This window comes from Tyto alba, unplaced genomic scaffold (genome assembly GCF_018691265.1).
Source record: "Tyto alba isolate M040663 unplaced genomic scaffold, T.alba_DEE_v4.0 Super-Scaffold_44, whole genome shotgun sequence".
NCBI classification, from domain to species: Eukaryota; Metazoa; Chordata; class Aves; order Strigiformes; family Tytonidae; genus Tyto; species Tyto alba.
Genome location: NW_024881320.1, coordinates 4,884,104 through 4,901,389, shown reverse-complemented (window position 1 = coordinate 4,901,389; position 17,286 = coordinate 4,884,104). Strand labels below are relative to the sequence as shown.

At 45.3% G+C, this 17,286-nt stretch overlaps 2 protein-coding genes across 2 annotated transcripts in view; one reads left to right on the top strand and one right to left on the bottom strand.

The window, feature by feature from the left end:
* The window catches only part of AACS (acetoacetyl-CoA synthetase), a 42,832-nt gene extending 38,259 nt beyond the window's left edge, over window positions 1-4,573 (bottom strand). Inside the window, exons 1-2 of the mRNA XM_033008359.2 lie at window positions 4,318-4,573; window positions 1,007-1,110 (exon numbers count right to left, since the gene is read on the bottom strand). Of these exons, the coding sequence (XP_032864250.2) occupies window positions 1,007-1,110; window positions 4,318-4,435 (222 nt within the window). The 5' untranslated portion in view covers window positions 4,436-4,573. The remainder of the gene's footprint in view (window positions 1-1,006; window positions 1,111-4,317) is intronic.
* Window positions 4,574-10,807: 6,234 nt separating this feature from the next.
* Window positions 10,808-17,268, top strand: LOC104363515 (BRI3 binding protein). The gene is made up of 3 exons (XM_042805478.1): window positions 10,808-11,016; window positions 12,058-12,160; window positions 12,795-17,268. Exons 1-3 carry the CDS (start codon window positions 10,825-10,827, stop codon window positions 13,211-13,213), a joined length of 714 nt encoding a protein of 237 aa, XP_042661412.1. The 5' UTR covers window positions 10,808-10,824; the 3' UTR covers window positions 13,214-17,268.
* Window positions 17,269-17,286: the final 18 nt, after the last annotated feature.

The following is a 17,286-nucleotide window of genomic DNA, read 5'->3' as shown; positions in this document are numbered from 1 at the left end:
AACTACCATCTATAGAAAAAAATAAAATATTAAGTGTTTACAGTCTTCAGATTACGTACTTCGAAAAAACAGGCTAGTTATTACATTCTTGCTGAATTCACTCTTCTAAAGGGTGAGTTCACATTAAGATACCTGAGCATGCAGTTTCATGGCAGGAGGAACATCTTAGCTATCATATGCAGTACAAAAAAATGTAGGACAGGACAAGGCAAAAAAACATACCAGTTTCCTCTGCAGAACTGCCAGCACTATGAGTGTTCTTGGAACAGATGTCCTCCAAGGATTAACATACAAGTTCTGTACTCTCTGCTAAATCCCAGGAAGGTTCCTCTGCATCACACTTTTGAAGGAATTAGTCCATCATCTTCCTCAGGTGGAAAACTGCAAGCTGACGTTGATATGCCAGCACTGTACAAGGGCTCCAGCTTTGTCCTCCATTTGCAAGAGGAAGTCACCTTTATCCCAAAGCAACACTGTGGCACGGTCTGGTATTCTACTTGGGATTGCGTTCAACCACTACCATTCCCTCAAGAGATATTTCAAGCCTACATCTGATTGTAGAGAGACTTCCATAACCAGTTCTACAAAACTGGTGTGGAACAGGTGTGTTTATCAGGTAAGCTGACTCAGAGAACATAAACATGAACTTGACTGCATGCCAGCATTTACGATATCAAGATTAACTTCTACCAGCATAATCCTAAAGCAGAAGGCAGTATATTGGTAGACTCCTCACAAGCAGACAGGACTGCCAAGGTCCATGAGAGAGAGCACATGACCACAAGGACATTACAACAGAATTGTTTAGGACAATAGAACTTGAGGATTTCAGTGTCTTAAAGTGTATCAGCAACAGAACACCACCATCCACCATGAGGAAATACAGGACTGTACACTGATTCTTCATATCAACTGCAAAGGCTCCAGGAACAGATCAAAAGATTGATTGTAAAACTGGTTTATGTCCCCTTTGTGTTACACTTGACTGTTTAAGACAAACACTTACCTCATCATACAGGCGAGAACATACAATATTACTGTACTTCCAGAACTCTGCCCAGAAGTCTGAGAAGGATTCCACTGACCACTGGTATAAGTCATTGTAGTTGGCTAGAAGTAATAGATATCTGTTAGTGTTACGCAGATAATTACAGGAATTTAAGCAAACTACAATTAGGGATATCCTGGATAAAGAAAATTTGTGGCCAAAACAACCAATAAGATAAAACTGATCACACAGAGTAGATCTGTTGAAGGCAAGTGACTATGGCATCAACAGAAATAGTCTACTTGAACACCTGAACAGATGGCTTCATTTCACCCAACTGCTACAAGCCATTTGCCACCACAGAAATATGGCCCCTTTGTATTAACTCTGCACAACATCTACCACCCCAGCAGTGAAAGACAGCAGTGCAGTCCTGCTTGCTGACACTTCCACTCCCTACCATATCATCAACACAATGCTCTCATACAGCAAAAGATAAAGAAGTCTGCCTGACAAGAGACATTTGCTATATGGTTCCAGCCGGGACCAAAGACCTCTGATAGCATGTTAACATCAAGATTAGATGCATTCATTATCTAACAGTAATATCAACAGCACTGTTACAAAGGAAGCATGCATTATTCCTGAACACATAAGGGGTCTGGCAGATTGCAGTTTACCTTTTCATGCTAACACAGCATGAATGAAGTGAAACAAGATGTTTACTAGCTAGATATTAAAACCATGACCTGGCATTAAAAACATGGAAATGAGCAGTTTAAGTCTTACATTATTGTGAGACAGATGAAGTAACCGAAGGAATGCACACAAAAAAAACCCACAATTCAAACTAAATACTGAAACTGAATGTGTAGAACAGTTTTAGGTATGAATAACTGAAGCTGATTACTCATCACCAGCTTAAAAGCGACATTTCCAAGTCATGTCCATGCTGTCTAAAGCTGTGCCAACAGCCGAATTAAATATGAATATCTGCCATCAGTGACAGTAGTAACAGTTTCCTGCTCTGCCAACTGTTTCCTCCTTGATGCTTTCAGCTCAACCTCTTGAAGTAATTTTCTCCCATTATCTTTGTTTTGTCATTCTGTTATCCAGCTAATTGCTTCAGAAGTCATCTTTGCATAGTCCTCCTACAAGGAGGACATCGTCCAGTTTTGTAAGAGAAAAAATTGCAAACCATATCTACACTGTTACTCACACTTGATCACTGCAGCTGTTTCCCCACCCAGTCTGTCCCTTCTACATCTTATTCCACTCAGTCTTTTCCATCAATATGAGATTACTCCCTAGGTATTACTGACATAGTAGAAGCAAAGGTAAAGACTATTCTCCATAACTCAGCTTTTGACTACACACTGCCTCAATCTCAGCCTCCTACACAACCTTTTTTTACACTCCACCTAAATTACTCTTCACTATCCTGTACACTGAACATCAGCTGCTGTGGGGATAAGACTTCGCCAAAGGGAAGTTCAAGCTTCCATCTCCTCTTTCAAAAATCAATTGTACCACAGTCTCTGAATTATTTCATAAATGCAAAAAGCTGCAAGTGACCACTAATTTGGCTTCTTGCAATATCAAGTTTGTTCTGTCTTGTCTATATAGTTTGTCCCCAAATGAGCTCTAGCACGCAAGTCCTTCGAGGCACAGGCCTGTTATTCAGCAATTAAGCACTGAATCTTGTAACTACATTTTCAGGCTTGGGCAGAGCCATGCTATTTAAAGGGGTACATTCCCCTTAACCCTCCCCAGTCAGTTCACATCTTAATGTTACATAAAGAATCCATTCTTAGTTGCTGACTAGCACACAGACCAATAAGCATCAGTTCAAACCTAATGAAAGTTGACAAAGGTTTCTACATATGCACAGGAATACATTTTGAATGTTGAATGGAGATAGGCACTTCAAAATGCAGTTAGAGCTCTAGTTGTTACAGCCATAAACAAGGGCACCCCATCTGAAACTGCATTCAATCTTGAGCATGAGTACCAGTTACATGACATTTCTACCCAACAGTTAACTAAAATCCTGTAGTAACTTGTGTCCTATATAGCAAGAAAATTAAGACACTAAACACTTGTGCTAAAGTGTGAAATCCCCCAGCAGTCAAAATAATGACCTGGCTTGCCTATATAGTAAGTGCACCAATCAAGGTGTGTGACTTTCCCCGACATGAACTGCTAGAAGCTCTAGATAGAATTACTACTAGATCAGTATGTCTCTGCTTACACACAGACACATTTACACTGGACTGACAAACTTGTCAGGCCACTTGCCAAAACTACTCCCTCCATAAGCAACCTGGTCCCCAAATACTTGGAGAGCAGCGACAATATTAAACAAGCTAGTCAGAACTGTAGGGTTTGACCCCGACATGCACTGAATCCACCTTGTTCATGATGCAGATGAGCTCACACAGACAGCAGCACTGACTCCTGATACCCTGGAGACACCACACACAGTTAGAAGTTATTGAAAAAACAGAACAGCCTGGGATGAAAGACACCTCTGGAGGTCCAACCCCTGCTCAAAGCAGGGCTAAATTCAAAGCTGACAGGACATTTCCAAGCCAAAGGGCTGAACACCTATTTACAGTCACCAATACTTCTGAATGAGCATGAAACAGAGCTTGAAGCTCAAGAGCTTAGGTAGCTGCACAGCAAAAAACCCTTAGCTTCCACCACTGAATCAACTTGCACACCACCTTTTACTTTCCAGCATATTTAAATATTACAAAAACATATTCTTCATAAACAAAGATAAGCATGGCCTTTACTCAAATCTCACACACATGGATTGTTACAGCACCATACTAAGGCTTACATTAACCTCACAGCCACGACAACTGTAACCTCTCCTTCCCACATCCCCTTAAAACACGATGTCACTTCATAATTGCTGCTCACCCCAGGAAATCCCTGCAGGCAGGACCTCAGCTACACACACAAGCAGTCAGGAGCTCACAGCAGGTACCAACGCCGGCACTGCCTGGGCTGCTATCCAGCAGCAGCACCAGTAGCTGATAAGGCTGTTTGCATTTCCCATCAGCACGTACCTTCCCACTAAGCGAGATGCTGCACCTGAGGCCTCTCCAGGAGGCACAGGCAGAGCATCCTACTCGCAGCCTCGGGACGCATCACCCTCTCATCTGCCCCCGGGACCTGTCCAGGGGCACCTCATCCCCTCTCTCTGGGTTAGGGGCAGACGGACAACTCAGAGCCCTGCGGAAAGGCCCGCTGCTGGGAAGCAGAGCCCCGCCAGCCCCCACAGCCAAAGCCCAAGGGCCTCCCCGCCCGCCCCCGCTCACCCAAGCGGAGCCCGCAGCTGCTGGCCACGGCGGCGCGGAAGCGATCCATGTGGGTGTTGCGCTTCGTGTCAGGCTCCCACATCACCTGCGACTCCATGATTTCGGGCTCCCGGGACATGGCGGTTAGCAAACGAGCGAAACGCCCGACCAAGCCTCTAACCTTCCCTCACACGAGCCCCCCCCTCAGCCCCGACTGCGCGGCCCCTCCTCCGGGCGCACCCTTTAAGGGCCGCCGAGCCCTATCACTCCATAACCCTTCCGCCGAAGAAGGAAAAGAGTGCGGGGCGGGGCGCCCCGCCCGCCGAGGGGCGGTGAGGGCGGCGGGGCTCCGCCGGGAGAACGAGGCGATCCGCCCCCCCACACTCAGACACACGCCGGGGGAAGGCGCGATCGGTGCGCAATGAATGAGGGGCAGGCGCCCGCCCGCCGCACGGCCGAGCCACCCCGCGGGGGCTCTCAGCTGGCCGTCACCCCCCGGCCGGTTCCTGTCGTCCCCCCCTCGCCCCCCGGGGCATCCCCGACCCGCCCGTCTCCGCCCTGATGGGAAGGGACCCCGGCGGCGGGGCTCTGGGCTACCGGTGGGCTGTGCCGTGCCCGCCGGACACCCGCGGCCCGCCCGTTTGGCTCCCGGGCGCCCCTGAAGGTCACTAAACGCGGCGGCGACAGCGGGGAGAAAACCGGCGGATCTCTGCAAAATTACTGCCACTTTGGTTTGTTTCGGGTTTAGTAATCCCAGAAGGGTTTGAGTTCCCCGCTGATGAATGCCCTTTGACCCAATCATAAGGCATGAAACGCCTTTCTCCATATCCCGGTTACACTTTTGGAACACTCGCCGCCTACATATCTTGAACTTTAGATTAAAACCATTTTTCTTTCCAAACATGAAGTCTGTCTCTTATTGACAACCCCGATGTCGCAACAGCCGATTTTAGCCAAGAAGCGGCAGCAATGAAGTGCTTCATAACAAGGCACAAGTCACCATGTGTTCGCGCTGCTTATGTAACTTATTTTCAAGGTCATGATTTCCCTTCTAATTCGTAGAAACCTCAAAAAATACGAATCTGATAGTAAATTGTACAGGCCTAGTGTAAATAGGAAAGTAAAATATGTGTAGCAGTAGTGTGCTTGCTATGAGTTTCACTTAGATTTTTGTGCTGCTCGAATACAACTACTTTATTAAAATTGCAGGCCATGGCAACATGATTTGAGCAATCCTGCAGTTTTTATTTGCCTTCAGAAAGACCGCACATACAGCGTAATTTTAAATAACTCTTGCCAGAGCCTCGAGGACCTGAATAGGCTTAGGGGTGGAATCGGGACACATTATCTACCTTTACGCACCTCCCTTGCCTTGGCAGCGGCGCTCAGACAGGTCAGCGGCGGTGTGAAATCTGCAGAAGGGACACCCTGCCAAGGCCCCGGGACTGGGGAGGGACGTGGGACGTGCACCCCAGCACCCAGGCAGGCCCCAGGTGTTTCACCGCTCCAGCTGGGTCACAGCCTGTGGTGGAGAAAACCACCAACCTGGAAACCTCCTCTCGGCAGGCCCACCGAAAAGATAATGTTTCTTGCCCTCCAGGTTTTGAAGACATTTATTATGATAACAGAGCGTTAACCAATGCGGATATATATACTGGCTTGGGAGACAAACCCGCCAGGGTCGGGGTTTATGAAGTATCCCCTCACCCCGCACCACAGCACTCTGCAAGGGATCTCCAGTGCAGCCCTAGCGCTCCTCACCCACGTATAGCCTGGCCTGCTCTGCCGTGTCAAGGTGAGCATTTGGTGAGGTTTTCTACACTTCTCCGAGAATTACACCTGCCGCAAACAGCTGGTGAACATGTCACGGCCAGCACCAATGTGCTCCCAGGGAGCGAACCCCTAATTTTCCATTTTTACCTCACTTTCGTCTCATCCGCCCCCCTCCCTTTATGAGGCCGCCCCCCACATCCCTGCCCCGAGGGGGTCTCAGCTCCTACGCCTCCCGCCGTCCCCTCGCTCAGGAGGGCGGCAGCGGAGCCACCGATCGCGGCCGCCGCCCCTCAGGCGCTGTGGGACCGGGCGGCCCCGCGCTGCGGACGGATCCCGCGCGGCGCACGGCGGCCGCAACGCCGGCGCGTCCGATTGGCTGCCGCGCGCCTGGTCCCACATCAGCCCAGAGCCCGCTCTCCTCATGGCTGGGATGACGGCGGAAGAGCTGACACCGCCAAGAACCAATCGGCGCAGAGGTTTCTGAAACCCTCTTCTCTGTCGACCAGTGGACGGCTGGATCAGAAGGAGGTGTGCCCAATCGGAGGGGAGCTCTCATCCTGTTTGGCGGGAAGGGGCGGGGTCCCTCGATGATTCCCCTCAGCGCTCAGGGGACCCCGGCGTGGCGGCTCGGCGATGGCGGTATTACTCGTTTTAAGATAAAAAAGCAGCAGGGAACCATCAGCATTCCTCCACCTTAAAGCAATCTATGTATCTAACAAGAAAATCCTCAGCCAAATCACCTGAGAAGGGACCCAAAAATCCTCTCACTGAGCTGAAAGGCGTAGTTTAAAATGGACTGACCCATTTACTGTTCAAGGAGGAAGGGGTGCTCTGGGAATTTAGTGATAAAATGTGGGCTTCTAGGAAAGCCTGACAGCGCTGCTCATTTATTAACAGCAGTTCTACTACTGCATCCTTACTTAGAGTGGGTTATGCCTCCATGTTCCTTGCCCTCATTCCAGTTTTGCCTTACCCAAACTGTTTTTTCCTTATTTCAAAAGTGACTTTGGAAAAAATGGAAGAAAAAAGGAAAAGGAAACAAGTCTTTAATGAGAAAAAGGGCGTTAAGAGTACTGCAGTGACTACTAAAAATAGTTTGGAGAATAGATTAGGATATCTGGAGGGAAATAGCCTGAATAAGATGAACCAGAACTGACCATTTTCAAATCTTAAGACTTGCTTTACATCTACTAATAGTAATAATCGGTTAAAAATTAAATCATGTTTTCTGCTTTAGATTAGATTAGGGGGCCTTCAAAATATCCTTCAGAACTGATTAACAGTAATAATGATGGTGATGACACTACGTTTGTGGTCTCTGAGGTAACTACTCTGCAGTGAGTCTGTGAAATTAAAGTGAGTGATGAAATGCATGGACTTGTGAGATAAAAGTTTCGTAATATTACCTAATGGCAATCTGTGCAGTATGCTGAGGCCTGATCATTGATCCAACACCTGGATTAGGAAATCTAAAGATTTTGGAAAATTTTTTTAAAAAAATCCTATATTCAGAGTGGCTACCTGCTGGTTCATGAGTTTATAAGAATAAGAAACTTCTGACCCACTTGACATCCATGATCTCTGCAACCTCTACATGGTGGCAGGAGTACAAGTAGCCAGAATCAAAATCATTTGCAGAAAGGGAAGAGGAAAGAAAAGAGAAAAAGAAAATTAAAAAGCAGAAGAAAAGAAGCTGTGACACATTACAAGAAAAGCCTCACAGAGCTAGCAGCAAGACATGAAGAGATCATCAGCTATGACAGGTTGAGGCTGTGAGATGAAGTAAAGACGGAAAAATAAGGGTTAGTGAGATTAAGGACTGGTCCACAGTAACACCAGTTGGCTATGCCATTTTATTCAGCATAAAAATTATTTTAGAAGAGAGAAACCTATGATCTGCTAAAACTTTGACATCTAGAAGACCCCAATTTATTCTAAATACTGCTCAGATTGTTGTTGAATCCCTATAGTAAGACTTCCTACGTGTTTTCCAGTGTAGATCAGGAAACAGAAGTACACTCATGCTTCTGTACAGTAAGACCCTCATTAGAGGACCTTTCTAGAAACCTCCCAGTTGTCCTAATTAAAAAGTTCGATGTGGTTGAGATCAATATTTCATGCCATGATGCAATGTATTCTTTGAGCAGACACGATTTCATTTATTTGAACAAGAAGAGTGAAATACTGTGTAATTTCATAAGAGCTGTGGATTTGGAGAGGGAAATGTACCTGAAATAGGCTCATTGAGACAGGTCAGGAAATCAATTAAATACCAGGGAGGACTCCCAAATTATCCTGACCTCATATGAAGGACAACCCGGAGCACAGTCTTCCAAAGGTGGCCACTAAAATAAGCATCTGAGCCTCTGTAAAGAATGGGTGGAAAGAAACAAGCACTTTGCAGAAGTGATTTTGAGGGATCCCATGATGGAAACTCGTGTAGAGAAATAGGAACATTCCCAAATTCGCAGAAACAAGACCCACTGGACCAGAAACAACACAAGGAGACCCAGAGAAGGCCATGACAACTGGAAGTAAGTCAAGGAATTTTAACTGACATAGAAAACAGCACTCATGACAGTTAATTACATTACTGCTGTCATTTTGTACCACAAGATTCCTTACGTGCAAGAAATGCCCCAGAAGCAGACACTTCACTGTGTGCTGGGAGTCTAGGCACAGCGTGACACTGAGGGCGAGTAACCAGAAACCTCCTAAGAATACCTCAAAAATACCTGACATCAGTTACCAACCCCTTTTGGGAAGAGTATGAGATAGACTTCAGAACATATGCAGGTATTGACATATCAGTAATTTCAGGATCACCTTAAAAGAGAATGAAAGCACCATGTATAAATATATAAAGAATCCATATCTTACTGAAATCAAGTAAGATCCTAAGTACCTTCCTGGATCTGGGCCCAACACTTTCAGGGCCAAATATAAATAAGTGCTGAAAGGTCTAGGCCATTTTGCTAAATGTGAAAGTAAGTGTTTTGGCCAGACTAAAACTGGGAGAAAGGCCATAGCAAAGTTGTCTATATTCTAGATATCTACTCAGCTACTCAGGACTTAGGTTGAGCCATGAGATTTAAACATCCAGGACACAGGGTATAAAATCAAAAAGAGATATTTCAAGTTATTGCAGTAACTGGGAAAGCTGCAAGATGCACCCCTGGCTCTGTGGCAACTCCCTGGGAAGGGGCTGGTAAAAGCAGAGCTCTGCCCTGTAGTTTTCAGAGCAGAGTTCCCGAGTGGTGTGCAGGCATGAGCGCAGGCCGCTTACCCCTTCCCCAGCACGCTGAGAGGCTCTGGGGAGCATGCCAGGATCCCCCGTACCTTGAAGTTCCTGATGGGCAATTCAGCAAAGATTTTCTGTCCCAGCTTACGTTATCAGTCGGTGTAGAGTCTACACTGCAAACCTATGGATCTGGTTTTATATTGCCATCATTGTGTTCATGTTTTGTCTAACTCAGGCTCCTGTCAATTAAAGATGAATCAGAATGTGCTCTGGAGGCAATAAAGTCCTTTTCTACCTCCTGGGGATTCTTCCTTCGCTGTGCTAACATCCTGGCTAGGTTTCACTATCCAGAAGGAGCCGATAACATTGTCTAATTTATACTTCCCAACTGGTCTTTTGTTAGCCTGGTTAATCAGGAAAAATCAACATAAAGCCTGTCAGAAGAGGGAGTCACACCACTAAGCGTGCTGAATTTCGGCATATACATCTGAGTCAGAGTTTCTCAAGGGTAAAGGACACAAGAGAATTCAGAATCCCTCGACCTGAAGGTGATAGTGCACTGAAAAGAGATGTAATTTTTTGACATTAGACTTTTATATTCCTTTTGTCATTTGGGGATTGCACCTGGGAATCTCCTCAGAAAGGGATACCCACACAGGCAAGGCAGCTCGCTGTACTCTCTGTGAAGGTTGTGGTGAGCCTTGGAGAGCCCAAACAGAGAGCTGAGTAATTTAAAAGCTCCGCAGGAGAGGATCTGGGGACCAAGAAGGTTGATCTCGAGTCGGCAGTGCGCCCTTGCAGCAAAGAAGCCCAACAGCGTCCTGGGCTGCGTTAGCAAGAGCATAGCCGGCAGCTCGAGGGATGTGATCCTTCCCTTCAGTTTGGCCCTTCTGAGACCACCTCTGGAGCAGCACGCCCAGGTTTGGGCTCCACGCTGCAAGATGGGTATCGATACCGGGGTGAGTCCAACAGAGGCCACTGAGCAGGGCTGGAGCAAAGTGTGCCTGAGAGAGGGCAAAGGCCAGCCCGGATCCCTGCTCGCCTCCCGGAGCAGGGGATCCAGGGAAAACAGAGCCAGAACCTTCTCGAAGGGGTGCACACTCACAACAAGAGAGCCGATGGCCCTGGGAAATCCTGATTAGGTGTTAGGGAAAACAGTTTTTCCGGGTGGAGTATTAAACAGAAAATTTCATCGGGAAGAGGCTAAATATTGTGACAGGCCAAATTCTGGAAGAGGTTGGGACCGGGACAAGCTGAATCCCAGGGCAGGTTTCTCCAAGGGCTGGCCACAGCCATAGACTTGTGCAGGCCATTTTGGCTCGGCGAGGAGCTGCACAGGAAATCTGAAGTTACTATTCCGTGATTTCAAGAAACCCAGTGCTTTAAGGGAGCGGGGCGGTGCGCCCGGGGAGTGCCCACCTCCCCCTCCCCTCCCGCCTCCCCACCGGCGGCGGAGTTCGCGGCGCGACCTCTAGGCGGCGCTGCAGTCGCGGCGCTGCCGGGCGCGGGCGGCCATGGCGGCGGGGCGGCTGCCGGCGCTGCTGCTGCTCCTCGCCCTGCTGCTGGGCGGCCCGGCCGGCCCCGCTGCTTGGGCAGCGCGGAGCCGCGGCGCCGAGAAGCAAAACACCCTTCGCCGCGCTGCCAGCGGGCTGTACCAGGGCATCAGCGGCGTCTTCGGCGAGGACAACGTGCGGGCCCTGCAGAAGGTGAGGCGCCGGCCGCTTCCCCCCCGCTTCTCCTCCCCGAACCCTTCGTTTCCTTTGCCTTCGCGCCCTTTCCATTGCTCCCGGGGGTGACCAGCCGGTTCTGTGAGGCCGAGCCCCGCGGTTGGCCGTTCCCCCTCCGCCCCCGCCGCGGTGCTCGGCGCTGGACCCGCCGGCGGCCTGGTCTCCTGTGCGAGCCTGGCTGTGGGTGAGGCGGTGGAACGGCTGGAGCGTTGCTTTGGGGAAGAAAAACGGGAGGTGAGGCTTGGCGTGGAGCAAACTGCAAAAAAATCTTAATAAAAGGCATTTAAAGATTATTTTAGGTGGGGGGGCAGCCACGACAGACCGCTGTTGGTGAGAAGCTCTCCGACTGAAATATGGTCTGTCTGCACCAGCCGAGCATCCCGTGTTTGTGGGGCCACATAGGAACTTGCAGGAAATAAGGCATGCAGGCAGACGAACCTTTGCATTCCTCTGTTCCTTCTCTCCACAGCCAGTATGAAGAGATAATACCGTTAAAATAACCTGTATTTGAGATATTTGAGTGTGATGCTGGTGACATCTCTCAGTTGCTTGATTAAAACTAATTTTCTGGTTTGCTTTACCAATGTCACAGAATCACAGAATGGTTTGGGTTGGAAGGGACCTTAAAGATCATCTAGTTCCAACCCCCCTGCCACGGGCAGGGACACCTTCCACTAGACCAGGTTGCTCAAAGCCCCATCCAACCTGTCCATTGCTAGTAATAGTGCTTTCCTTAAACTTCAGAACAATGGTAAAGCTAATAAAGTGCATTTTAAAATCATGTCAACATACAAATTTGCATGCTAAGATACTTAGAATAAGGGCAATTGTAATAAGTAAATTTATTGTTTGCAGAGGCAAATAACGTTTACGGAGTTACGTTTTGTTTCCTCAGGGACTTCAAATTAGCCTGCAATTCTTGTTTAATGAATTATAATTCTACTCGTGACTACTAAGTCTCAAAGTGTGTTTAAGGAATTGAGGATTTTTTTTTTTTTAATTTTCAATTTTATTTCTCAGTTTTTCTCAAGGTTGACAGAGAGGTTTGTGAATGGGGTGGATATATTAATGGATACATTCTGGAGAATATGGACTGATTTGTTAGATGTTCTTGGAATCGACGGTAAGTGTTATGCCTGTTAACTCTTGAACTATATCAGCCTGTATCAATGTTTACAAGCATAGGCCGAGTGGGAAAGTAATTACATTTTTTCATGCTGCATTAAACATCCATCAGTGGTATTTCTATCTGCTTCACATGGCTTTGATTTTTGCCATTAGTACTTTCAAACAAGAGGACTGAAACCAGATATTCCGTATAAAATGCATTACAAGTCATGGTTGGTTTCTTGGTATCATCATTGAATGGATGCACACAGCCAGGAACGGTGCAGGAAATAAAGGAGGGCTAGAAGAAGGAAAGGTGTGATTGAGAGCATTTAGAATGTAACTTTTACAAAGCAGGATCTTTAGCCTCAGTATGAACTTCGACCTTAGGCCCTACAGTAGTTTGTCTTTAAAGAACCTTTAGCACCTCTACTCTAAAGGAATTACTTCAATTGCATCACTATCGCTGGAGCTGAGCCAGTGATTTGAAAAATGTCCATCCAGAAATGGATGAACTAGCTTTACCCCTTACTTTAGAAAACACTGCCGTGACCCCGCTGCATGACCCATTGAAGCTGCGCTTGCATTTTTACCCTTACCACTTTGGCACACACTCATTAATATTCTGTAAATTTTCCTTTGTTTTTCAGCCTCCAACTTGACTCATTATTTCAGCCCAGCAGCAATTGCCAACAACCCGACCCGGGCTCTTCTGCTGATTGGTGCCATTTTACTTGCCTATTGGTTTTTATCTCTCTTCCTTGGATTCTTCTTCTATCTCCTGCACATGCTGTTTGGTCGCTTTTTCTGGATTGCGAGGGTTGCCCTTTTCACTCTCTCGTGCGTGTACATCCTCCAGAAGTATGAAGGTGACCCAGAACACGCAGTCCTGCCTCTCTGCTTTGTTGTAGCAGTCTACTTCATGACAGGGCCAGTTGGATTTTACTGGAGAAGAAACAGCAACAGCAGCCTTGAGGAGAAGATGGACCACCTCGATAGTCAGATCAGACTTCTGAACATACGTCTTTCTCGGGTGATTGAAAACCTGGACAGAGGCAGTGACCAATGAACCGACCCCTATAGACCACTGTACACCAGCTCTAGAAAATTCCTAAGCACTGTCTCATGCGAAGTTACAAAGCAACAAAACATCACATGGTAAAAAGTGCGTGAAGTTATAACTTTTCATCATGTGTAAGACTAATTTATCTAGATTATACACTCAGCCATTATACTTGTAGTAAAAAAAAATCACATTTAAAAAATTCAGCTGTATATTCAGAGAGTTTTATCCAGTACTAGACTTTTCTCAGTAGATAAACGCTTACTTTTACAAGCATTTAAAAACATCTTTTGTAAAGTTTTTATAAAAACAAATTGAGTAGTCTTTCAAATATTGAAATTGAGTTAAACATATGCAAATTTGACACTTAAAAAGTTAAAAAGAAAAAAAAAAATCTTAAGCTACCAAACACTTCCATTGAGAAGTAACTGCTGTGGGTCCGCATATTTTTTTCAAAGTTGCAAATGTTTTTGTTTTATTGTTGGCTTATTTTATTGCCTTGAAGTTGCCTTTCATAGAGTATCAGATGAGGAATTTTCTGGTATCCAGGCCAAAAAATTCACACCATAGCTTTTAATAGGAGGTGGGGAATAAGGAATAAGGAAGATTTCATAAATTTGAAGTCCTTAAATGCCAGTCCAAGATGAGGAATTGAGAAGTGCACGTGTGGCATTATTTCATTGCATTTCATCTCGAGAACTTTAATTTGGTGTCTCAAAAGAAATCTGTTTTAATAACTTGACACAAAAGGAAGAGATGTAGCGTGGCAAATTGTAATTCATATTTGATCTTCACAGTGAAGCATTTTCCAAGCATAAGTGCATAGAATAAAACATGATTTTTAATCTCAGGACCCACATACTTTCTCAAAAAAGGCAGCAGTTAAAACACTTGCAAATGTATTGTTGCTTAAAGCTTTCTCAGGACCAATAAGCGGCAATAAATTATCTTCAGGAAGATCTGGATTTTTTTCTAAAATTGTAATAGTTTTATAGGAGCTTTTTGCTTGAAGTCTGTGTCCTCACTATATTGAGTTTTGGGGAAAGTGAGCCACCTTATGAGAAGGGTGTATTAAACAGTCACATTTTCAAGTGATGTAGGAGCTTTGAAGCAGTTTTGGAGGATTCTATTTATTTGTAACCTTAGAATTAACTAGCTTGGTAGACTACGCATTGAAACAAAGGTAACCTCAGGGAAGAAAGTCCGGTAAGTGGTTTAACCCGGTCAGCTAAGCATTCGAGGTTATAAATGGGGGGAGGGAGGGGAAGCACCTGAACCGGAGTGATGAGCACAGTGTCGAAGCCACGGGAGGTGAATTGGAGCACAGCTGGAGAACTGTGTATTCCAGAATGTCTAAGCGAACAAATCAAAAACACCACAAAAATCGGTCTGTGGCAGGGCCTGGCTGCAGGGGGAGGGAACAAGTGGGAATAGTGACCATGGTGCTACCGCTGCGCCTGCGAGCGCCGGCTCTGGCGGGACTGGCCAGGGCTGCTGGGCACAGCTGGGCACTTGCTCTTCGGCTGCTCCTTCCACTGGGCAGGGCTTTGCTTGGATGTGACGCTGAACTGAATGTAACTGAATGTGGGGTGAATTTCTTTTTCTCTTTATGCTGAAGTTTAATACTCTTCTTGAAATGTGTGTTACTTGCCTAACCTCTGGGTTGTATGTGACATTTACACGAGGGATTATTTTAAAATCCATGTTAATGGCCTTTATTCCAAACTGTGATCACTTAAGTTCAACACGGTTGAAGTTCATATGCAGTTGGCACTGTTGTAATCCGTTTTAATTTTTTACGTCATCTGTAAAACCCCCTGCACCCCTTTTTTCAAGAAATACACATTTAGAGTTGCAAAGTAACTGCTTTTGGTAACTTAAAATCTTCCGCACGAACAGATAAGTACTATGGCAACAAATAGTCCACTTTGTAAAGGTGAAAATGTAAATGACAGTTTATTCCTTTTTAGGGCTTATTTTCCATAGTATTACAGAGTCTTCCCTGTACACTCAGTTTTCCCTGCTGTTGCGCACAAAGGACTGGGCTGAAACACCAACCTGGAAATTATGAATTGATTAACAAAGCTTTGTCAGGTCTTTATGCGTTTTGCTAAATTTGAGGCCTGAGGACCAAAGTCTGCAAACCTCGCTCGTGTAAGTGGTTCCATCGACTTCCGTAGGACTATGTGCATGAGTCAGTTTTGCATAGATTGTATTTTCTGTAATCCATATTTAACGTCAGAGGTAAAAATATGAATCGTTTATATATTAAGAGTTGTCTATGATAAAATTTCTTTTAAAATACTATATAAAAGCTAATTTGGATTATAGTTTTCCCTGTCTTGCTCAGATAATTTATCTTAGTTTTGTAAAATCAGCCCTCCTGTATTAATACTCTTAATTTTGATCACCCTGCTGCTTGAAAAAAAGTATTTTTATATTTACTTGCATCCCATGTATAGCAAAATGTTATGTGAGAAGCGGTATATATAAAATTGGATATTTTTAATCAGTATTTTTCCCAGCACTCAGTTTTCATGTTAGATTCAGACGTAGTGATTTTTTTTTAAAGCACAATCTAATCTTCGAGATATATATATATATATATACACTCTTTAAAAATGCTCTGTATTTTTAAACATGCACTGTAGTGAAAGCGCTTTCGGGACATGAATGTGGTATTGTATTTAATCTCTTTCAACTTTTGTAAATACCTTTTACAAATATTTTCCATACCGAGCCATCTAGCTTATCCATCGAGGTTTTTGCTCTGTTTTATAGAATTCGTTCCAGTGACGGCGGTCGCGCTGCTTTTCTATTGCCACTGACAGGAGCATCTGGTGCCCATTCCCAGAGATGGGCGGGTGGCGCTTCGTCACCCACGGATAAACCCAGACCCAGAATTTGCCAGACTCGCCCCGGGGTGGTGGCAGAAATGGGGCCAAGCCCCAGCTCCCGTGGTTCCCAGCCTTTTTCTCTCACCCACCGTCTTGGTGGGTAGTGGCACCCGTGCTCCCCCGGCATCGGGGCTCTTCCCTGCCACCTCCTGCACCCCCGGAACGGTTCCCCTGCACCCACTCTCCCCTTGGCCACCGCTGAGTGAGAAAACATCGCCCTGACGTTCAGGTGGGCTCCAGTCTGCCCAGTATCAGAAATTCCAATAGGGTCTGAAGCGTTTTCAACTTCGTACTTTAAGACCGAATATTTGAAACTCCTGTAGTATTTTCAAGACATTCATGTTTTTGCAACGCTCACATGGGTAGCAATTTCTTTGAAAGTACACACCTCGCCTCTAGATAATTGATCTGTTGTATTCGGAATGTAAATGCTTTTAAAAGTGGTATTGGGTGTCAGAGTACAATGTATCAAATCTGGTGTAATTCAGTGCTGTACTTAATAGTGCGTCCTTAAAATTGTGATTTGCTTTTAAAGACTTGTTGCATCGTTTGTGTGGAAAATAGACCAGTATCAACCTTAGCTCTTTGCTGGCGTAGAATTTTTTTAAGTGTGATTTGCCTCACGTACTGATCTGTATTTGGCAGCTAATGATGTAAATGACCATAAGTTCTCTTTGTCGGGGAAAATAAAAGGTTTTATTGTGTCCGCATGTATTTTAAACTTTTGGATAACTCCATTGAACTGTGATGACGGCACATTTAAGAATTGATCTTTTCCTTTTGATCAGAAATGGTATTTGCTATGGTAGCACTCGTTATCGGCACTGATGTTGGTGATTTCACATCCTGTTTTGTACATCAGATTTCAAGATTATAGTGTTTCAGTTTGTACAATTATGTTTATGTAAAAAAACAATTTGGTCTGAAGAGATGCTGTATGTATACTTTTGGCATATGATCCATAGGGAAATATTAGATTCTACTGATAATGGTGTTAAGTAGTTACAAATATATCAGACTTATTTTTTACAGAGCTACACCTGCCTTTATTTATTACTTATCTGACCACCCAATCAATGTACTAGGTAGTTAAGTATTTGTAGACGACTTTCACAAAACTATGGTATTGTGACAAAGCTTAAAATAAATGTTTACTGAACCTTTGCCCTGAGCCCTGACTCG

Coding starts and splice junctions, on each gene's coding strand:
- LOC104363515 (XM_042805478.1), top strand. CDS start 10,825: ATGGCGGCGGGGCGGCTGCCGGCGCTGCTGCTGCTCCTCGCCCTGCTG. Junction 11,017..12,057: donor ACGTGCGGGCCCTGCAGAAG/GTGAGGCGCCGG, acceptor TTTATTTCTCAG/TTTTTCTCAAGGTTGACAGA. Junction 12,161..12,794: donor AGATGTTCTTGGAATCGACG/GTAAGTGTTATG, acceptor TTTGTTTTTCAG/CCTCCAACTTGACTCATTAT.